Below are 24,076 nucleotides of genomic sequence, written 5' to 3'. Positions count from 1 at the left end.
AAAACGTGAACATGTTGAAATATGATTTAAACTAGTGATTTCCACTTCCTCCCCAAACGCTCATCAGAGTTTTCTTTCAATTTCTGTACATCAGACTCACATGAGTATCTGAGAACCAGCAGTTATAGAGTCTATTTTACAAGTTACGTAATGGTCTTGTTGACTTCTGACATTGTCCCATTTAAGCCTTCATCTTTGCCTCTTCTCCTACTCCTAACACCTTGCCCAGTGCCTGACACAGGATAGACAGCCAATATCTCTGGGATGAATAGAGTGAATGAAACTTAAACGTTTAAGAAGATACCACTCGGGTGTGGTGGCTCACACTTGTAATCCCAGCACTTTGGAAGGCTGAGGCGGGAGGATTACTTGAGCCCTAGAGTTGGAGACCAGCCTGAGCAACACGGCGAAACCCTGTCTCTACAAAAAAAAGCCAGGTGTGGTGGCGCATGCCTGTAGTCCCAGCTACTTGGAAGGCTGGGATGAGAGAGTCACCTGGCCTTACGAAGTCAATGCTGCAGTGAGTTGTGATCGTGCCACTGCACTCCAGCCTGGGTGACAAAGTGAAACTCTGTCTCTCAAAAAAAAAAAGAAGATACCAAGATCTCCACTCTTTCTTGTCTTGCTCAGGAGAAGGGCAGTGAGAGCGCAGAAAGGCCGTGTGTTTGCAGCATGCTCGGGTGGCTCAGGGAGTTTCATTTCCATTTTCATTTTCCTATATGAGCCACGCCCTCTGAGCAATAAGAGCCCCCTGACAAGCCGTGAGGTGGACACGACATACCTCAGCTGTATCCCTGTTGGCATCAGGCAGCGCCATGACCATGAGGTGTAAGGCTTGAAACTGTACTTTGACGTGAGGCCCTCCTAACAAGAAAACAGAAATAGGCATACATTTTAAATAACCCTGATGCATCCCGACAGCATTTCCTGCTAGCATCTGGTGGCACAGGAGGGCTCCTGACAGCTTTTGGTGGTAAAGACTCAGGTTTTGTGCCCAGCAATGTAAATTTCTTCACTTGGACAGGCACCTCCGTCCACCAAGTTCCTTTTCCCATCCCACCGTGCCATTGTTGAGGCAGGTGGCCAACGAGATCCTCAGAATAATTCTGGAGTTGGATAGCACTTCCCTTTCAAAGTACTTTCGCAGACCTTCCCTTCCTTTAATACTATAAATAGAAGTAAAGCTCAATACAAGAGAAAATAAACCTTGCTTCCATATCATGAGGCAGAAAAGTGTAAGTATTAGGAACACAGATTTAGAACCAGGTTTCAATCCTGGTCTACTATTTAGTTGCTGTGTGACCTGGGGCAGGTTATTTAATCCCTGCCGTATCTACTTGATTATCTGTAAAACAGGAATAGCCATTGTACCTACCTCACAGGCTGTTGTGAGGATTAAATGAGTTAATATAGGTAGAGTGCTTAAATCAGTACCTGTACACAGTTATCTTTCTACATGTTTGCTCTTTTTTTTTAATGATCTATGACACTTATTCTAGATCTTCCATGGACGCTTAGGGAAGGTGACGACTGTAGTTGGATCTTTGGAGATTGTTGAGTATTTTCTTCCTCAATAATGACACAAGATGGCGCCAGAGGGTTGGCGTTTATACTCTGGGATTCCATCTACACAGCTGGAAAATCCACCACCAGCTGTGCTGAAAATTTAGAATACACCAGAGAATCTAGGCTTTCCTTTGTCCCTCTGTATTCTCTTCAAAATGGTGTCTTGGTGGGGAGTTCCTGGAGGAAAGCATTATGTTCAGGAATCTCTGGGGAGTTCTCAAGTTGAAGGAAAATCTATCTGTTTCTATTCAGTGGCTGGAAGGTAGTCAGCTGCCGGTGAAATTAACTGAGCTATACAGCAGTGGAAACACTTGTGACAAGCTACTAGGTTACCGGAGCTGTGTGTGCTAGAGTTCAGGAGTAGATGACAAGTGTATACAACCAAGTAATATGGGGAGAGAGGGAGGATCATATTGTTGAAGAAAAATCCACGTGTGGATTTGTAGATACTTGTATCAAATTTATAATGACACAGGTCCAGGATGTTACTGAAAACAGCAAATACACATTGATGTGAGCTTGCCTGAATAATAGGCCGGGCGTGGTGGCTCAAGCCTGTAATCCCAGCACTTTGGGAGGCCGAGACGGGTGGATCACGAGGTCAGGAGATCGAGACCATCCTGGCTAACACGGTGAAACCCCGTCTCTACTAAAAAATACAAAAAAACTAGCCGGGCGAGGTGGCGGGCGCCTGTAGTCCCAGCTACTCCAGAGGCTGAGGCGGGAGAATGGCGTGAACCCGGGGGGCGGAGCTTGCAGTGAGCTGAGATCCGGCCACTGCACTCCAGCCTGGGCGACAGAGCAAGACTCCGTCTCAAAAAAAAAAAAGAAACTTTAAGAGCAAGTCTCAGTCCAAAGCGTTTAGGGGCAGGTAAGACATTATGTTAGTGCATAAACTGCAGGCTGAGAACACTCTCTAATCTTCCAACGCAATTAAAAAAAAAAAAAAAAAAAAAAACTCTGGGGGAAAAAACCAAGAGACGCAGATACAGGCTTGGGACCCCTGTGTTTCCATTAATTTCAGAGAAATTATGAAGCTCTTTTAAGATTAAGTTTAATTTTGCAAATATTCCATTTTCATTTTACTTAGGAAACACTGTTTTGTGGTTAACAGTTTTGTAGTTAATTCATTTAATACATCCCAGTCACGAGTATTCCCTTTCCTGAGGTCGTTATTTCCCCAGAAACTTATTAAGCAAGTAATGAAAGCATCCGAGGCTTGACTGATGAACTACTAGTCCTTAATTTTACAGTCAAGTTTGGGGTCAAGTTTGAAAAGAGAAAGTAATATTAGTGGGAAAGGCTCTGTGTTCTCTGAGCTCCATCTGACGGTATTGAGAGGCACAGCTCAAACACACACACATGCACTTGTTCACAACCCTCCCTTCAGAAAATCTTGTTACAACTAGAGCTTACTTAGGTGGCAAAAAGGCCATTATTTCCTGCTGGTAGCAGGCCAGAACTCTGGGCTTCCTGCAGGGTTCGCTGGTACCAAATCAACCACCTGCAATATAGTATTTTTCACTTTCAAAGTTATATGAAGGAATGTGGACTCCTTTGTGAACCCTTTCAGGATATTTCTCAGAACCTCTCCCTTCAGTGCAGCACCGGCTGCAGTCAGATAGGCAGCAATGATGATGCAGCACGCAGTAAACGCTACACAGAAGGTAATTTGTCTCTGAAAAGTACAACGTCACACAGCATTTCTGAAAATTACAAAGTCATACAGATTAAGTCTTAAGTGAAGTATTTGGGTAAAAGCACAAAAACTATAAAGTATGTTTTGTAACTGACAGGGAATCATTTGGCACGGTTTGAACATAAGGATTGAATATTTTGGAGGATGAAAATTAATATATTCATATACCCTTCTTAAATATGATTCTCTGAACAGATCTGGAATTAGAGGTTTGAATCCTCCTTACATAATTCAAAATACCAAAAAACAAAAACAAATGAGTGATCCAGAGATGGAAGGCCCTAATTCTGGTATAAACTTCACCCAAATCTCTGGCTGAGCCACAAACCATGTGTGTGGGGTAACACAGCAAAGGACTGAACAACTGAACGGAGAGTCGAGCTCCTGCCCAAAAGACCACTGGCAATTTGAGTCCAGCCAAGCAAACTGCCTGCTTCAAAGAGCAACAATAGAAAAAGAAACCAAACAACATTCTTTGGAGAAATACTTCAGAATCCATGGTCTTCAAACACTATATTCATAATGTTCGGAATAAGCTTTAAACTTACTTGACATACAAAGTAACAGGAAAGTGTAACCTACTCTCAGAGAAGACAGAGATCAACTCTGAGATAACCCAGGTGTGGGAACTAGCCAACAACAAATTTTTTTTTTTTTTTGAGACAGAGTCTTGCTCTGTCACCCAGGCTGGAGTGCAGTGGCGCGATCTCAGCTCACTGCAAGCTCCGCCTCCTGGGTTTACACCATTCTCCTGCCTCAGCCTCCCGAGTAGCTGGGACTACAGGCACTTGCCACCACGCTCGGCTAATTTCTTATATTTTTAGTAGAGACAGGGTTTCACCATGTTAGCCAGGATAGTCTTGATCTCCTGACCTTGTGATCCACCCGCCTCGGCCGCCCAAAGTGCTGTGACTACAGGCGTGAGCCACTGCACCTGCTGCCAATTCTGAAGCAGCTATTGTACCTGTGCTCAATGATGTGAAGGAAAATATGATTATAATGCATGAAGAGATAGGTCATGTCAACAGAAAAACAAAGTATTTTAAAAGCACCAACTGAAAATTCTAGAACTGAAAAAATACAATATCTGAAATACACATTAATGAAGGAAATTAGTAGCTCTTCTCTCTAAGCAAGTTTTTCTCATAAAATAAAAACAGTAAGCTTACAAAGAAAAGAGATACTAGTCACCAACAGCATGTGAATTAAAGCTTAGAAAACAACTGCCTTGCCTGCCTTATTCTCTTAAGACACAAAAGATTATTTTATGAATCTGGTTTCGTTAAAACATTCAAAGATTTAGAACCTACATATATTTTAGGACAGATTTTGTCATACAACTTAGGATCTATTATTTTCTTTCATTGTAATTTTAATGATTTTGTAGTTCTGGCCATACTGCAGAAGGTTGTAAACTGGCAGATACAGACATCACCTGTTAAGTCCACACAACATTTTAAAATTTAAATTAGTGGCTGGGCCAGGTATAGTGGCTCATGCCTATAATCTCAGCACTTTGGAGGGTGAGGTGGGGAGATCACTTGAGGCTAGGAGTTTGAGACGAGCCTGGCCAACATGGCAAAACCCCATCTCTACTAAAAATACAAAAATCAGCCAGGTGTGGTGGGGCACACCTGTAATCCCAGCTACTTGGGAGGCTGAGGCAGGAGAATCACTTGAATCCAGGGGGTGGGGTGGAGGTTGCAGTGAGCCAAGATTGCGCCACTGCACTCCAGCCTCGGCAACAGTGCAAGACTCTGTCTCAAACAAACAAACAAAATTAGTGGCTGACATTCTCAAATTAGGTTTTCCCATTAAAGCCTGGATTTGGCTCTCAGTCTGCAACAGCAACCATTATCGAGAACCAAGCAGTGGTCAGTGTCTCTAGATGGGGTGTGTCCTCTCAGTTTGGACACAGACCTTTTCGGTCCATGTAGAATCAACATTTACTTAGCATGATCATACATATTTAGACTTCTGACCCCTGAACTCCCCAGGTTAACAGTTAAAGCCCCCACTATGTACTCCCATTCTACTTTTCCAAACGTTTCTCTTGTTACATCCTCCACAATGTTCAACCTTTATGCTCAAACCATGCCAAATGATTCCTGCCAATTATGACACACACTTTATAATTTTTGTGCTTTTGCCCACATATTTCACTTAAAGGCCTAATCTATATGACTTTGTAATTTTCAGAAACATGATGTGACTTTGTAATTTTCAGAGACAAATTATCTTCTGTGAAGTATTTATTGCATACTGCATCATCAGACCTAGGACCTCAGATTTAAGAAAGGGAGTGATGTCCTATTTTTTGATGCATTACCACACGCCAGGCTCTATTCTAAATGACTTCATTCAATATCCATGGCTACCCTGACAAGTAATTATGATCTGTAATTTGCAGATGTAGTAACTGAGGCTCAGAAGGTTTGATTGCATGGCTAACAGATGGTTGCACAGGAATCCAAATCTCAAGAGCCTGGTCTTTCTGCAAACCCCTCTGCCTTTTAATGATTATAAAACCCTCTAAACCAGGCTTAAGTATATAAGTATGTAAGTAGGTGACTATTTGCCATCAGACTCAATATTCCACCAAGCACTGTCAGCACACAGCAAATCTATACGTGAGCACATGTGATTCAGCATCTCTCTTCAGCTCTCACTTTATTGACCTTGTATCTTAGCGTATTCACATTTGATGTCTTCCACTTACTTTCCATTAGACTGATGAAGGCAGGTATGTATTCCACAGGGAAGAGAGAGGTGGGTAGTTCTCTGAAAAATGCTTTCAACATTACTGCAGCTTCTCTATGGCACATTTTGTCCCATTTGAATTTATCAGCATTAAACTTGGCATCAAGTTCTTCACGATATTGCTGTAAATCAAGGAAAACAGTCAATATTCAATGCGTTTTTACCACCTGACCCTATTTTCCCCTTCCAAAACTGTTCTTATATAAAGTATTTTTGTAAACAGACTGGTAAGGTAATGTCTACTAAGAGTAATTTTTTTCAACAGGATTAAGGGAAATAGCTACGTGAGGATGCATTTTTAAAAACAATTTTCTAAAATATTTAAAAGATAATGTTAATCTTGAAATAATTTTCTAATTCTGCACAAATATAGAAGTTCTCTACTCTGATCACCATTTCATTTCTGTGGTTTTGGCAGAATACCACTATTCCCACATGATAAATACGCTGTCAGATTCTGACAAAGTCTCCGTTCCCCCTATTTCATAATGCCTTCTGCTATCCTCTCTTCTAAATTAGATCAAGAAGGTTTGCCTCTTAGCCAGTTCACATACAGAATGAGAAATATCCCAATAAAGTAACTCTGACCTCACTGCAACATGCAAACCTATGACATCTTCCTGGAGCAGTGACAGCAAAGTTTTATTCCAAGACAGACACATGTCTTCCACATGTTTGCACGCTTGCCCAATCCTTCGTAAGGTTTGGAACACTGTGCAAATACTTTTAAAAAAATCTCTAAGCCTCTGTAAGTTCTACTTGGCTTACAAATTTTACATTATTAATTCATCTGATTATCAATGCCACTCAGGCTTCATGTTTCTTTTCAAAGGCAAACTCATTTTTTACTGCTCCTTTGAACTACAAGGTTTACCTATAATGCTAGCAGTTATAGTCAGTCTCCCAGCTGACACTAACTGCTCCACAAAGGATACTTAGAAAGGGAACTCTAAAAGCTCTGTTTCTTTAAGACCTCTGCTTTATTCTCATGAGAAGCCTAATTCTTCTGGCCTTGAGCATGCACAGCCAGAGTCAGTGTGCACATCTGACCTTTTCCTAATAAGGATCAGCTCATTAACCAGCCAGACATAATCACTCTCTTGGCTCCCAGAGCCTGCACACTGGAGGTCCCTGGCAGCACAGGTTTCTTACAGAGATACACGTGATTATGATGCACCCTCTAACCTCTACTGATAATATCAAAAGGAAATTTTCTTGGCCTGGAGAAGCTTTCAATCTTACAGGAATACTTCAGCTAATCAAGAAACCCATTGGTGATAAATACACTTTACAAAATCTTAAGCATAAATATAAAGTTTCTTCTAGAATGAAAGAGATAGAGTGGGCTCTGAAAAGAGGAGGATGTATGAGATCCATTCTTTGCCTTGTGGTGTCCTGAAATCTAGTGGGTGGGACTATTTCATGAGCTGATATTACTAATTCAGAGTGCACATGCTGTAAGAAAAGTCATGTATTGGTGCTATGCAGCCAGGAAAGAGAGGAGTCAAACGCTGCTAGGGCCAAGTCTTGAGGATTACAGGGGAGAGGAAATCGAAGGGGATCCTGCTCAAGCAGTGATACAAATGCCAGCAGATCCAGTGTGTCTGCGGAGCTCCAGTTCATTCAGCCTTGCTGGCGCATCTAGGGCAGGGAATGAGGCTGGAGAGCAGCCAGCGCCAGTGCTAAGGGGACTAGCCTTCACCCTGTAGGCAAAGAGGCAGACTGGAACATCTCTAAGCACAGGAACGGCAAGGGTAAATTCATCTTTTCTGACAGCCAGATGGGAAAATGATTTGGGGGAGCGTGGAGCTTGGCACAGGTCAGGTGGGTGGAAGCAAGAGACAGGCAAAGAACCCAGTTATCAGGCCACGGCACCACTTCCAGGGACGGATAACTAAGGACTGATCTGGATAAGCAGTTGTAGGATAGAAAGGAGAGGAGGCATTTAAGAAATGCCCAGGAGGGAAAATTCTCAAGAATCAGTGACGGATTGAATATGAGACTCAGAGGGAGAAATAATCATCAGAGATGATTTTCCAAGATGATTTCCATCTGATTTGTAATGGGCAGATGGCAGTGTTGTTAATAGGAAAAATACAGGAGGAAGAGTAAGCATTTCCCATCAATCGCCTGGTACCACGGCAGTAAAGCAAACGGGACATTGTTTTCCAAGTGCACAGGAAGCACCAGCGAGAGGAGAAGAATTCAAATTCATTTTCCACATACCTCTGCCAAAGGAATCTATCTGAATCAAGAATGTGGCCATCCTAACCTGTGAGTAGTGCCCAGTCACCTAAGGGGCAACAGGGCACCTGGGTCAAGGGCAGGTGCTACAACCAGATCCTCTAGGCTTTTATCCTGACTCTGCAACTGACTAGGGTATGGTCTGTGCTTCAAGCTTCTCAGTGTACAATGGAACATTCAAACGACATTCCCAAGATCAAAACAAGTGGCAGGTCCTGCTGACAGCTCCCAATAAATACCGCACTGACTGCTTGCCCCTCCCCCACTCTCAGGTCTCTTCTAACCCGCAGTGTCATTACTATGGGAACCCCACACGTATGCGGTGTGACTGTTTAGGGAATAATACCGCGTCATCTTGTCTGGATGGCTGGTATAAAGCAGCGCTGAGAGAAAGAACGTCTGTTTTTTGGTTCTGAACGGAGCTGATCTATCTATGGTGGTACCAATGTGAAACCACGTCAACCAGGTGTGAGTTTACCTTGCCAAAGACAGGGAGCACTTAGAGGTTCCGAAGCCCTGTTTTTCTGACCCCTGTTACTGAGAGCACTAGGCAGGGATGAGAAGTCTTGTCATTAAAACTCCCTTCAGCAAAAATGCAAGCTGACTCTATTTTGGAGGTAGTTTTATACAAATGCAAATGACCAGCCTAAATAAGCCAGGTGAGGTAATTATAAAACATTTAGAACAGCCTTGGAATGATTCGAACTAGTCAAAAAAGAAAAACTCGCATGTCAAACAGTCTGTCTCTTTCCATAAAATATATTCCCCGGTGTTTGGCTCAAATTTCTGTCATTTTTGAAAGAAAATCATTGCAAACACCAACCAAAGCATTAAATTGGTTCCAAATGAGCTGAGGCCTCGAGTCTGGGACTTGGCTCCGCAGCTGCATGTTCCCTGTTTGGCTAAAACCAGCAGCTTCCTCCCAGGGCTGCTTCCCTGTCAGCCTCCCCAAGCATTTAAAGCACAAAGCCAGGCCAGACCGTTCACAGTAATGATACACTAGCGGACCACAGGGCTGGAATCATCGACTTGGTTCAATTCGAGGATAATTATAATGGAGTTTTTAGTAGTTCAGTGGATGAATTACAAAAAAGGAGGTAGCTTAAATAAAAAGCTTGAATGAAGGAGAGGAATAAAGAGCCCTTTAACGCATCACGTTTCAATGTCTTTCTAACTGCAGTGTTTCCTGGTTTCTGTTCACTTGCCCAGATTTCTTTCACACTGGCCTTCCTGGGGCTCAAACCATGAAAACATCTGGATTACATTTTCCACTAATAAGTGATGGAATAAATAGGCTGAAACTACATAAAACTGGGGAGAAAAAAGACCTTGACCTGTATGTGGTTCAGGAATGCATGTGCTTATAAGAACATTCTGAAATAATGATTAGCCTTTGAGAAGCATTTTTCAGTGGAAGATTAGGCAAAGAAAGGTAACTGCTGCTATGACTTTCATCCTGCACATAAAGAAATGCCCTGTAATGTTTTCTCCTTTTGGTGACTTAGAAACAAGACATTTAAATCATATCCATTATGCATGTTATACACCCATGCATGCGTGTGTACACACACACACACACACACACACACACACAGAGGAAGCAGGAAGAATATATGCAAATAGTTTCCCAATTATGGACAGAGGTTTCAAGAGATGGAATATGTTTCTGTTTAGGAAATTTCTTTCTTTCATTTTGGTTCTCTGACTCTGCAGATATAACCAAAGATTTAACCAAAATAAGTAATGGTTTTCATCCTTACATGTAGGATACATCTGTTTAGAAGAGTATGTAGGAACCAAACACACGAGAAATGGAGACAAAAAGCAGATTCAACTTAGAAAGCACAAACCTTAAGGAGCCATTGGGCTTCTCCCTGCCTTCCACAAGAACTTGTGCAGCATTCAGCCAACTCCACTCTCAGGGAAGTCGTAACCCCTCAACATGCCTGGAGCCCTGAGTCCTGGTGCCGTGCTCTGACCTCCCTTCACGGAAGACCTCGCCCTCATGTGCAAAAGCCCAGGTAGCAGACTCTCCCAGCTGCAGGCCCCTCCCAGATGTGGCTCAGCCACATTTTCTGCAGGAAGCCCCAGCCCACGACGGAGTGTGAGGCACGGGTACTAGGGCCTGGCCCATTCTGCCCAGCACACAGCTCCTCCACGATTAGGAATTGTCAGACCTGCATCATGGTCGGAGCCTCACCCCAGCCAATCCTGATTCCTGCTCCTTTCATCCTGCAGAAGCAGTACTGCCATGACCCTCCTCTGCTCCTCACCCATCTCAGCATCTGCCTTCTGGAGGATCCAATAGACACAGCCTATGTATTCTCAGTTTCCACTTAGAAAAACCTCTCATCACACTTCTATATAAAAACTGTGAGACTGATACAAATAGAATTTCCCAAAGCATGTACCAAAATGAATTAATGAAGAGACGCTGTTTTGCCTCTACAAATGTCTTTTTGATAAACATTACCACATTTGTTTTCCCCTGCCCCAAGACTGTTTGCTCAGGGATCCATCTTTTAAAACTGCTCAGGTTTTCACATTTGCAAGCCAGGGAGTGATCCAACTGCAGGAAGGAGCTCTCCATGGTGGATGCCTACCCGCAGACACAGTGGGATGTTTTGGTGGATTTTTATGAGAAAAGCTTTTCTTTTCTAATGATTCTTTGCTTTATTGTACTGTAGAGTTGGCCACCTCATGGAAGTAAGAAAGCAAAGGAACAAGATTCACATGGAACAGCTGGTTTTAGATGTGGATGGTAACATTACTGTAAGTGGAACAGGGTTTTGGAACTGCTGAGTGAGTATTCTAGTGGTTATACAGCCACTGCTACAAATTCCTGTAAGAGCTTTCACTAAAGGGAGAGCCAAGGAATGTTTAAACCAACGAATGATGGAAATAAAGGCTCATATAACATTGGCTTAGTGAATTCTATGGCTGAGAGGAACACAGCATACTAAGGTGTTTAACCTCCGAAACAGTGGTGAGACGTTTCAACTTTTCCAAACTAAAGGCAAGCAGCAGTTTTTTATGGTGAATTGATGTGCTATTTCATTGTTGTTTTTGGTTTTTTAATGTTTCTGCCTTGATTTTTAAAATTCTGGATCATGAAAACACTCTGGAACAAACATGTTACCACAGGTACCAAGGAACACTAGGAAGGACCAAGTGATAATCTAATAAGCAACAACAAAGACCTAGATACCCGATGCTTATGTGAACGGGGTCTAGCTAGCTTAGAACTCTACCTAGGAAGAGACAAAATGTTCAGTACCTTGACTTTAGCAGTACATCCCGAAAGTCGAAAAATTCCTTCGGATTCCAGACCTGATTCCTCAACTTTCTCAAAAAACTAGAAAGCAATGATACATTACAAGAATAAGTGCCTCTGGGATCATAAACATATAAAACAGTAACAATGATGACATGAATCAATACGTGACCAAGCATATATGTGCCTGACGCTCGAAAGCTGTTAAATGTTCATAACCATCCTATGCTGCCAACATTATCCAACATGCAAATGAGAAAGTAGAGATTTATAGTAGTTACACAACTTTCCCGAGATCAACCTCGTAAGTAATGGCCCCGACTCAAGTTGGTGCTCTTAACCACTCTAAAATTACATATGCCTCTTAACCATTTTTAAGATCTGATTACTATAACTCTTTCTGCAGACTGATCAGTAACAAGAGGTTCTAAATCTACTATCATTGGTTGCAATCACTCTGACTAAGAAATGGTAGGAATTCTAGATGTCTGATCAAGGAGTTTAGACGGGGTAAAGATTAATAGCTTTCATGAGTTCTAAGGACATTGATGGGTGTTAAAAAAGTAATAAACACTACCACGTACTATGCATTGATTATGTGTAAGATCCTATTCTCAGTCCTTTACCTACATTAACGCATCTAATCCTCACAATAACCCTATGAGGTAGGTAGTCTCGTTACCCCTATTCTACTGCTAAGGAGTCTAAGGAAAACAGTTCAAATTCGCTGTAATAAAGCAGTTCACAGTGCATGTCTGGAAAGGATAATAACTTGGCCAAGTTCACCCAGTAAGAAGGGGATCCAGAGTCTCTGCTCTTTTCCTTTCAAGAAATGATGGTGGATGGTGCCTGGAACTAAGGTAATTCTTTCAGGTACGGAGACAAATAGATATTTAGGAAGAAGAAACATGTAAGAAAAGCCTCTCTTGTAGGAGTGGGAGAGTACTATCTTGAGGTGTCGTAGTGAGGAACACTTAACATCCAGCAGTAATAACAGCTAACATGTTGCTAAGATGATATAAATCCAGATTTAGTTCAACTAGCACTTATTGAGTACGTTCTATTTGCTAAGTTCTATGCTACATTTTTGTACCTACACAGTATTATAAACTCATATGCTGAATCGTCTTTGAGTTTGACGAGTATTTTAAACTCTGTCCTTCACATACAGGACAAAATGCTGGTTTAACTCAATGAAGGAAAGAAAATCTCAGCGTCACCATGGACTCTGGACTTTGCTATATGCCCTGCTCCTGTTCCCACTCCACCTCTTGCTGACTGTGTGTCCTGGGTAAGTTATCTCACTCTCCTATCCCTCAGCTGCCTCATCAGTAAAAGGGCAATGGTAACACCAGCCTCCTTGGGCTGCTCCGTGCTGACTAGACAAGACATTACATAAACAGCACTGGCACAGCCCTGCCCAGGGAAGTCACCCACAGAGGGCCCGTGTGTCCAGAGGTGTTGCTTGCATCCTCTGGCCACCTGAGTGCCATCTTCCTGGCTCCTATCTCCAGCCAATCAGTCACCTGACTTGAGAATTATCTCATTCTGACGCACTGGTAACAAAATAGAGGAAGTTAAACAAGTAATGTACGATTATCAGTGTCAGGTAAGTGTATGTTTCCTTAGACAATATTTATCATTTTTATCATTTAAAAACTTGATTTAAAATTCAACAAGACGTGTGTTAAGGACTAGGAGTTTTAATTGTGCCACTGGATGTCACTGTTGAATAAATGCACACTTAGGTAAAAACCAGTGTAAATTGTTGGCTATAAAACAACGTGACTTAAAAGTACATCAGGTATTCAGCAACAATAGTCACAGAGACATTAGCATTTTATAGTTCAGATAATACCACTTTCAAAACCTCCCTCCACCCAAATTATTCTCTTTGTCTAACTGTATCCTATCTGACCAGACACACGGGAAAATGACCGGCACATGCTGGCTTTTAGATTTTATTAAACTTGGTCTGGAAAATTGATAAAATGATTACACATATACACTTTTTTAAAACCCAGCCTATGCTATATCTCAGCAAATATTTGTATGGTTTATATATGCATGGTGATAATTAATGGTCATCTTTATCTAGACAGAATAATCAAATACACACACAAACACATTCATATGTGCAAATAACATTTGAAAAACTATTGGAAAAAAATGTAACTGTTTGTGCCCTGGGTCACAACATCTGTGTCCATCACCTGATGTGTTATGGGCAAACAAAACGTAACAGACTCCAAAAGAATGCGGCAAGGCCAACTGGTCCAGGCGCCATGGGCTGTTACGCGGTTCATGGAATAAAGCTGAGAATCACCAGGGGCCTGGGTCCTAATAGGGTGAATAGTGTCTTTAAATCTAAAAGAAAATTTATTTGTGGGTTTACAAAGTACCAAATCATAAGCATGAGGCTCTGTGAATTCCCCTTTCATTTGCCTGCTACTCACTTTTTGTAATACCAGGGGAACTTTCACTCCAGGGTCTTTCTTTCGGTCACTGTCCAGGAGGACTGTAAGCGGAACTCCAAAAATCCCACTGTCTTCATTGTGAGATAGCAAAGGGAGAAAGAAAAAAGAATCAGAAAAGCATTATCTTATTCCACTGTGTCAAAGTGTTAAAGCCAGAAGCAATCAGTCTTCTTAGTTACCTCGCCCTTTTACTTTTTCTGTTTTGTTTCTTTTCAGTTGAATTCCAAAGGCATCAAAAAAGGCAGTCAATTCAATCAGAGAGAGATGGCGGATTTTCTTCATGTCTTCAGCAGACAGATCTCCTGCTTCAGTTAAGCCAAATCTGGTTTTCTGAACAATAAATTTCTAAAACACACAGTGAAGGTATTTATTTTTTCTGGTAAAGGAAAATTATTATACCTTCACTCAAATGCCACCTGGACACTCTAAATCTACGCAGTAGAACATGTTCTTTGCAAATACACCTCTAAGGAGCATGCTGCATCCTAGAAATATGAATATGTGGTTTAGAACATTTGCAGATCACCACTATGCTAATTAGAAGCAAAACAGCAGTCTAAAGTATATGATAACATTGCCATCGCCACTGCAGAGACGGCCTTCTTTATAAGGAACACCCGATATAGTCAGACAACATGTATGTCAGGCACCACATGGAATGCACACACCATGGCCCTTAATTGGAATTACATGTGACACACACACACCAGGAAACATGGTATGTCCATGTTTGTCCCAGGAGGCTCCAAACGTGTTTTTTTTCCTTCTTGGACAGTCGATCTTTAAATCAAGGTTTATCTATCCCACACTGCACACTTTGGGAAACGCCCAGTAATCTCCCAGTTTAAACGGATTACATATGCTTGCTGAGACAACAGCTATTCTACCACAAAAATTAAATGATTCCAAATCCTTAAAAAAGCAAAATACAGAGAAAGTGCAAATAATCCTACCATGATTTTGAAGACAATGCGACTGACATAGTCTCCATTTTCACACTAAGAAACAAAAGACACTAAAGCAACAATAGCAGCAAATCCTCCAGCAATCCAGAAATACTGTGATGAATGTAAGCAGCAAGACCTTTTAGAAGCAAAAGATTGTTCTTCTATAATACCCACAGGTTCACTTTGCCCTCAGAAAGACTGGTATGGAAAAAAATGCTGAATTAAACCAAAAAAAAAAACCAAACCCACAGATAAAATTATAAACACTTAAATTTAAATTATAAAGCTTTAAGTTCACATTTTCCAAAGCAGTTTCCCAAATTGGAGCTTCCTTGGGGTAGTCAGAGAATCTACCCATTCATTCATTCCTTTATTCATTCAATAATTACTCCTTGGAACCTCAAGTATTTAAAAATAAAACAAAATGTAGGATGTGGTTTGGGGCATGCCTTGTGCTATTAAACGCTTAGCTAGTTTACCTTCTTTTTGAGGCGAAGTCCTCATATATCAGTAATACATAACAACAATAGAAACAAAAATTGCAATCATTTATTGACCAACTACTATGTGCTAAATCCTATGCAAAGTTCTTCATGGGAAGAGCCAAACCTCAGAAGGAGCTAGCTTCGATGAGGAGATGTCGAGGCCAGCATCCTCTCTCGGGTGCCTCTCTTTAAGATAAGGAGGGGCTCCCCCAAAACCAGAGTCCTGCAGGCTTTTCTCTTCTCCCTAGACCACCACACGTTGCCCTCTAACCTGGAGACTGCTTAGGCACCAGGAAGGGTTTTGAAGTTGGACACACTTAGCTTCAAATCCTATTTCTGCTTCCCACTAGCTGCGGGCTTTGGACGTGTTACTTAGCCTCTCTGGGCCTCAGTTCCCTCAGCTGTAAAATGGGAATAGTCACTAGGGTCCACTTTACATTATTAATAGAATACCTAGTTCAGTGTCAGGCCTGTAGAAGGCACTCGGTGAGTCCTAGAGTTCTTCCCTTCTTCTTCCTCTCCTCTGTCATGGGATGGCTGCTTGGGAACGGTTCAAGTCACCTGGTACAAAAAGCCTGTTTCTGGATGACTCAGTTTTTTAGCTCTGAAACTGCCTGGGCCCTGCTCATCACGCCTCCAACCCTAAACAGCACGGAGTATTCAGGACTCCACATGATAAACTTCTCACACATGCATTGGTTGAATGGCAAATAGACCAATGTTACATAGTTCTCTATTAGGCGTCCTGGATATAACATTCTGGATATAAATAATGAGACTTTGGGGTAACAAAGTATATAGCTCTCTTTGCCCATCGTGTAATAATAGAAGTTCTTGAATTGGTTTTGATGTGTTTTTACTGTCTGTTCCGTGAGCTCTCACTTCCTCTTATGACTGTGACTTTTTGCAGTTCCCTCTTCTGATATGTGGCTTATAGAGGCACAAGTGTGTAAAGGTAGGGTCTGCATTGATGTATAAGTAAAGTAAGAATGTAAAGTGCAAGAAAACTCACAAGCCAGGGAGAATCCTATTTCATTTGTAAAATAGTATTCAAGCCTACGGTCTCACAACTTTTCCTCAACACAGCAACGCCAGGTACAGCCGGGCAGGCTGTGCACTACACAACCAGTGGTGCCCAAATAACACCCGAAATGGTAGTATGAACAGTGTGAGGCCTGGCCTCCCAAAACCCCTTGCGCACACACAGAGATATTTAAAAAAAGAAATCTTAGTTTTGTCCTGTGAAGTCACAGGAAGTTCCTGGAATAATCATGAAAGGTTTTGCTTACAGTTAAAACATGGTCTTCTTTCTTAATCTCTGATTTCTTAAGTTTATTTCTTTTTAGAGCCTCTGTAACCATTTCTGAATAAGACACTTCAAATGACAGCTCTTCAGCCTCTGGTGGAATGTTCTTTTCTAGATAATCATCATCTAAAGACAAAACAAAGAATATAGACTATTTAATATGCCATTTAATCAATCAATACTATTTGCTATAAAATAAATTCAAAATATTTACAAGTGAATCCACAAGCACGTTATAGTGTTTATATGCAAGGAAAAGCAGCAGACTCACCCTGAGGAATTCAGTTCAACAACAATGTCACATCACAGACCTCCATATGGACATATTTTTATCATCATTGCCCAAACAATTTAATCTGAGTTTTTTAAATTTTAGATTTGCACGTCTCATGAAAGTTGCTGAAGATTATTACAAGAAAGTCCAAAATGGGGTATTTATATATATTCTTATGATATTAAAATTAAGCTCATCTAGACCCAATGCCACAGTTACGGGTAAGCAGAAGCTTAAAGCAGAGGAAGAAAGGGTGGAATCTGCTAGAATTCCTCTCTACTTTGACTCCTCTTGTTTCTCCCCTCACCTATGGAGTATCTGCCTCCTAAGGTTTGTTCAAATTCCATTTGTATTTCATAGATAATCTGTTTAGGTGAATTAATTGGAATTTGTTATTTAATATTGGTTACCTGATCTTGTAATGATATACATTGAGCAAAAGCTGAATGGGTGATAAGTAGTACCCCTTAAAAACATTTTTCTCAAACTAATTAGAAAATTAAGACAAAAGATTCATTGAGCAAAAATAAGTGAATCCATAAATCATTTGAGCAATCCTAACCTGATTTCAGCTTGTCATCTGGTTTCACTGCCTGGAAAAACTGTTCACATGCAAAGTAAATAATTATTTTATCATAAAAAGAACTCATTCTCTTTTGCCCTCTGCTGTAGGCACTGACTAGGGGACTACCAAGTATAACAAAAGGAACAAAAGGCAGAATTAAAGAAAACTTAGTTAATTTTACATTAAAATTAGGTGGAGAAATTTGTAAGTCAACAGATATAAAAATTCTGAATAGTGATGCTAATTAAAAACACAATAATAAATGAGCGCAGCGAGAACTTAGAAAACAGCAAAGGGAGGCCAGGCACAGTGACTCACGCCTATAATCCCAGCACTCTGGGAGGCCGAGGTGGGCAGATCACCTGAGGTCAGGAATTTGAGAACAGCCTGGCCAACGTGGAGAAACCCTGTCTCTACTAAAATTACAAAAATTAGCCAGGCGTGGTGGTAGGCACCTGTATTTCCAGTTACTCGAGAGGCTGAGGCAGGAGAATCACTTGAACTCGGCAGGCAGAGGCTACAGTGGGCTGAGATTACACCACTTCACCCCAGCCTGAGTGACAAGAGCGAAACTCTTGTTTCAAAAAAATAAAATAAAATAAAATAAAATAAAGAAAATGGCAAAGGGAGAGCTACAATGTTTTCTTGTTATACAGGGGCTTGCATTCAAAATAGAGGAAGATAAACAGATAGAACTCTAACTACCTGCGGATCTATGAAGAGTCTCTTTGGAGAGCAGCAATTAAACAGGCCAATGCTCCAAACCACAGGACCACTCCACGTAGACGGCTAGCTTTTAGTGGCATGATTTCAACTAAGTCACAGTATGGCAACAAATAGAATGATGTAGAATACGAATGTCTGGCAAGTCCCTTCTTTATTTTTATTTTTTCTTATCAGCCTTATTGAGATACACTTCACATGCCATCCAATTCACCCATTTAAAGTATACCTGCCAATAGTTTTTAGCATATTCAGAGTGGTACGACCATCACCATGATCAATTTTAGAACATTCTCATCACCTCAACATCTTTGATTTTTGAAGCCAATGCTGAAAGAAGTACAGGCTCCATCATTCACAAAAAGAATGCACATATTTTGGGAAAAACTGAGAAATCACAAAAGTATGGCCAAAAGGGGCCTATTTCCTACAAGGAGGATCTGAGATTCCATACGGAGCCCATCTAGGGAGCCCACCTCTCAAGTGGAAGAGGTACAGATAAAAGCCTCTCCAGCAGCCTTGTCAGGGCAGGCTGCTCTGGTGCTGCGTATGCCTGAGCAGAAAGTAGAGCTCCTCAGAAGTGGCCTACTTCCTGGCCTACCTGAAATGGTGGAGCAGACCACATCACTCGGGAAAGAGCCTTTAAAGCAAAGACACTACCCACATGAGGACTTTCTACACGATGAGGTGGTCGTGAAGGGGGAAACATTCTGCTTCCAATCTGGCTCAATTAATTTTGTCTTGTGTGACAGAATGGCGTTGTTTGGAGTTGGGTGGGAGGAGTGAGTGCTAGAAGTGACAGAATCACAACAGGGAGAAAAGCACACTTACACTTTGCTTTTAGAAATTCACTGCTAACTGCACTGAGTGCCAGAACAAAAGCGAGAAGACACAGCTGACGTTCAATGGGAGGCATGCCACTCACCACTGACTGCATTCTGAACTGGCTGTCCCGGCTCCGGTGACCCATTGGAATGAAGTGGGAGATCTGGAATGGTCTCAAGTATAGCCTGCTAAGCAAACGAAGATGAATACATTTTACCATAAATACAGTCCACCCCACATTTCAGCCTGACTTATGTTCTGCAGTATACAACAGTTATTTTCACAAAAAAAGCCATTCTTGGTTTCATAAAGGGCCTGCATCTGATTTCCTGTTTCTGCATTCAGTTTGGATGTGTGAGCTTACACAGGTTTCACAAAAGGGAACAATGTAAGATCCATATAACTGTGCTTTCCTAGCTCTTAAAGATTTGCTGCTTATACCTTTGCTAAGATGTAGAAATTATGATGCCTGATGTCACATAATTTGATAATTATAATATCATTTGTTAATGAACCTTCGTGCATTTTTGTCTTACTTATATTAATTATATTATGTTAATATAACATTAACATATTAATTTCCTCCCAGCAAAATACAGAGTGATAGTAACTAACAAAATATTAGGTATCTTTTCTGATTCAATTTCCCCTCTTAATTAATTTCGTACTTTTTAAATTGAAATCCTGCCAGAGCACTGAACTCCCCTGCAGTATGATCACAAGTTGAGCAGCTATCCTTGTAAAGGCCTGTGAAGCAAGCTACTGCCTATGTCTGGATGGGTATCAGCAAAAATTTACACACAAATCCTATCAAAACAATTTACATGTAAATCTTACAAATTTTAACATGGGAGAGTTATCTGTGAATATGTGATAGTGAAATCTGCTACTCCATCAAGAATATTTTATATGCTATTCACACATAAAATGTTTTCCCCTAGAGCCTGATTTTTTTTTAATTCTTGTATTTATTTAGCAATAACTGAACACCTGCTTCATGAAAGGTCTTTTTATCAGGTACTACAAGTTGCACAAAGGAGTCTTGAATTCTGAGCCTCATGATCTCCTTTTATTCCTATTTTATTTCAAAAAAGTTGATACAATTATAATTGTGTAAATGGCACATGAATAGATGCCCAATTATTAAAACATAGATGCCCAATTACTATAATTGGTGGAAGAATGACAAACTGAAAAAAGGTCTAGGGTCATGCAACTTCATTGTCTGGCAGATCTTTGATGGCCCTACAAGTAACACTATGGAATAAAGATTACCCACACACTCAAATCCTTAAAGAGATGTAGACAACTTTTCTCTTTCCTTAAGTTTTCCAACAAAGAAATGCTTTGTCAGACTTTGAAATAACTTACCTATGGGCGAGAAGACTCTTGAAAATTGATAAGACTTTTTTATTTATTTAGGCCTTGAAACGGATGGTTTGGGATACTTAAACCTATTGAATGTCATTTTCTTAATTTTCTCTGACGGTTTAACTGGCCCCTAGCCAGTTAATTGTACTGAATGAGTGCCTGCTCTTTGTAATGTAAATCGTTGTGGGACTTTCTTGGGGGAAGCAGAAATTTGAGTCATAATCCCTGCTCTTGAGCTACTTACAATGAGAAGAACAGAGTAACACTTACAAAGCATGAGGAAAAGACAATCAAGCCAGTGTTAAGAACTAATTTCTGTAATCCCAGCTGCAAATGTTATTGGAGAGCGACTGAGAGGGAAGAGGTGCTGCCCAGAAGGTTTCCACTGATGAGGTGGTTGGACTTGAGCTGGAACTTAAGGAATAATGAAAAGGCCTTCCAAAGGCAGAGGAGACAGGCAGAAGCATTCAGGCCAGATGGAGATGGAAGCAGAAATTTCAGGCATGGAAATATCTGAAGCATTTCAGCACCGGGGATCATGAAGAGACTGGGGTACCAGGAGTCGAGTCATGGTATTAGAAAAACACAAGAAATAAATTAATCAGAAGAGTCAGTGCAAATCATGGAAGCTTTTGAAAGCCAGGTCAAGGAGTTGAGACTTAGAATCCTCAGGGTTAGAAACAAAACAGAGCAAGACACACAAATGTGCATCCTTGTGTTACAGCCGGAGAATGATTCATGGTGGAGATGAAGGAACAGTGGCAGCCAGTAATTGGTACCTGAGTTGGGATGTAGATTGAGCAGGAAGGCTAGATGTTTGACATGCATTATTTTAAAACATCCGTTCCTCATTAAGGATCATATTACAACTAGCATTGTTTTTTTATTTGTACTAGTGATTTTAATGTATTTTAAATATAAAGACCACCCCCATTTAAAGCAACCTTCCCAGCTTGTTCATAACTGAGCTCACCGTTTCCCTAATGTGCTCAACCACATGTTTCTCGCCAGGGCTTTCACTGCTAAGGAATGTGACAGAATCACAATGGGTGCTTTCCCTCTGCTGAAAGTTGCTCTGCTGCCCTAGTTACACCAAGCTTGGACTGGAAAGTAGAGTATGAGGGGTTCTTATGTTTAATTTTAAATTGTAGGAGCCTGGTACTATTTGCTATAGTTTCCTCTTATAACTAGACTTTGACTAACGTTATCTGGTATGTCCTCCATATTCAATAAAGACCATACAAAACATTTTCAATGCTCTGTTCACTACTTAAAATTTCATTGACTCAAAATATGTTTCTGACTGGCGGTTTGGGTTTTGCTCATGGTTTGAGTTTCTGTGGTATATGACGCCATGTACTAAAGTACATGTGCTTGATTCAGTAAAGACAGTAAGGCTCCTCATCTTCTTGTTCTGCAACCAAGATCCGAACAGACAAATCCACAACTTGCAAATGCTGTCAAATTCCCCAGAGACCAACTTAAGGAAGCCACATTCACTGACAAATATGCAATACATTTTAAACACTTGCAAAATCTATTCAACATGAATTTAAAGGTATTCTGATGATGTCTTGAATTAAAATATAATTCACATCTGAAATTATTACCTAAATATCAAGACCATGAGAACATTAAATACCAAATATCCATGAGAATAGCCAAAATATTATGCAGAGATTCTTAACTGTAATGCAAATGACTAAAATTAAGTGAAATATCTTCATACTCTAAGAGATGAGAAAAAATTACCCAAGTAGAGCCAAGACAGAATGTAAAAAAATAAGGTTTAAATAAATTACTGCAATAGGAAAAAACAGGCACAATTAAATAAAGTTAGTTATTTGTTTAAAAATATTGCTGCTGGAAAGATTAGGCACACATAGGAATGGTGAGATACGGGAAATTGCTGTACTTTTCTGCTCAATTTTGCTGTGAACCTAAACTGCTCTAAAAAATAAAGTTCTGCCTGGGCAATATAGCAAGATCTCATCTCTATTTTAAAAAAAAAAAATTTAGCTGGGCATGGTGGTGCACACCCGTAATCCCAGTTACTGGGGAAGCGGAAGTAGGCGGACAGCTTGAACCCAGTTGTTCAAGGCTGCAGTGAGCCATGATCACGCCACTGCACTCCAGCCTGGGTAATACAGCAAGACTTTCTCTCAAAAATAAATAAATAAATAACAATAAAATTTATTAATTTAAAATATATTGCTGATATGGGCAACTATTTATAGTCTGATTAAGATATAACACACACATTTTAGAAACAAAAATGAATAATATTTACCATCACAGATAATTTAAAAATTATAATGTAAATAAATATTTGTGTATGTGTGTGCATGTATATGTGTGTGTATACACACACACAATAAATTTATAACATACCTTGAAATTTGAAATAAATTGTATATCTTGCTAAAGCAAATATACATTACCAAAATTCATACAAATTGGGATAGAAAATAATCTAACCCTTAAATTACATCCATTAAAAAATTAAACAGGCCCAGAGTGGTGGCTCACACCTGTAATTCCAGCACTTTGGGAGGCCAAGGCAGGTGGATCATGAGGTCAGGAGTTTGAGACCAGCCTGGCTAATATGATGAAACCCAGTCTCTATTAAAAATACAAAAATTAACCATGCATGGTGGCGTGCGCCTGTAGTCCCAGCTACTTGGGAGGCCAAGGCAGGAGAATGGCTTGAATCTGGGAGGCAGAGGTTGCAGTGAGCCAAGATCGCACCACTGCATTCCAGACTGGGTGATAGAGCAAGACTCCGTCTCAAAAAGATAAAATAAAATAAAATAAAAATAAACAAGCCAGGCGCAGTAGCTCACGCCTGTAATCCCAGCACTTTGGGATGCCGAGGCCAGTGGATCACCTGAGGTCAGGAGTTCAAGACTAGTCTGACAAACATGGTGAAACCCTGTCTCTACTAAAAATACAAAAAAATTAGGCGGTTGTGGTGGTGGGCACCTGTAATCCCAGCTACTCAGGAGGCTGAGGAAGGACAATCGCTTGAACCCAGGAGGCAGAGGTTGCAGTGTGCTGAGATCACGCCATTGCACTCCAGCCTGGGTGACAAGAGCAAAACTCCATTAAAAAAAAAAAAAAAATTAAACAAAGCTTTATGCCTACAATGACACCAGGCTTTGGAGGTTTCATAAACAAATTATTAAATATATCAGAAATATATACAAATTATAAATATGTGTAGATTTATATATGTTTATATCATAGTTCAGTAAATGACTCTAAGGTACTGAAAAGAACCCAGAGTTTTCAACATATTGTACAAAGATTAGAATAACCCTGTAAACAAATTTTAATAAATTGTATGTATAGACTAATCCCATTTACTAGAACGGCGGTTAAAATACTAAAATAGTAGTGAATCAAATTCTACAGGCGCGATGGCTCACGCCTGTAATCCCAGCACTTTGGGAGGCCGAGGCGGGCAGATCACGAGGTCAGGAGATCGAGACCATCCTGGCTAACATGGTGAAACCTCATCTCTACTAAAAATACAAAAAAAAATTAGCTGGGTGTGGTGG

The 24,076-nt window shown here is 40.6% G+C and overlaps 1 protein-coding gene across 2 annotated transcripts in view; it reads right to left on the bottom strand.

The window, feature by feature from the left end:
* The window catches only part of ARHGAP28 (Rho GTPase activating protein 28), a 194,043-nt gene that overhangs the window by 30,540 nt on the left and 139,427 nt on the right, over positions 1-24,076 (bottom strand). For both annotated transcript variants that reach the window (XM_011957810.1, XM_011957811.1), the window contains 7 exons: positions 19,246-19,330; positions 16,742-16,884; positions 14,200-14,365; positions 14,000-14,091; positions 11,547-11,624; positions 5,985-6,147; positions 782-864 (listed from right to left, as the gene is read on the bottom strand). In XM_011957810.1, coding sequence (XP_011813200.1) covers positions 782-864; positions 5,985-6,147; positions 11,547-11,624; positions 14,000-14,091; positions 14,200-14,365; positions 16,742-16,884; positions 19,246-19,330 — 810 coding nt within the window. The remainder of the gene's footprint in view (positions 1-781; positions 865-5,984; positions 6,148-11,546; positions 11,625-13,999; positions 14,092-14,199; positions 14,366-16,741; positions 16,885-19,245; positions 19,331-24,076) is intronic.

This window comes from Colobus angolensis, unplaced genomic scaffold (genome assembly GCF_000951035.1).
Source record: "Colobus angolensis palliatus isolate OR3802 unplaced genomic scaffold, Cang.pa_1.0 Scaffold45, whole genome shotgun sequence".
Taxonomy (NCBI): Eukaryota; Metazoa; Chordata; class Mammalia; order Primates; family Cercopithecidae; genus Colobus; species Colobus angolensis.
This window is presented reverse-complemented; position numbering and strand designations above follow the sequence as displayed.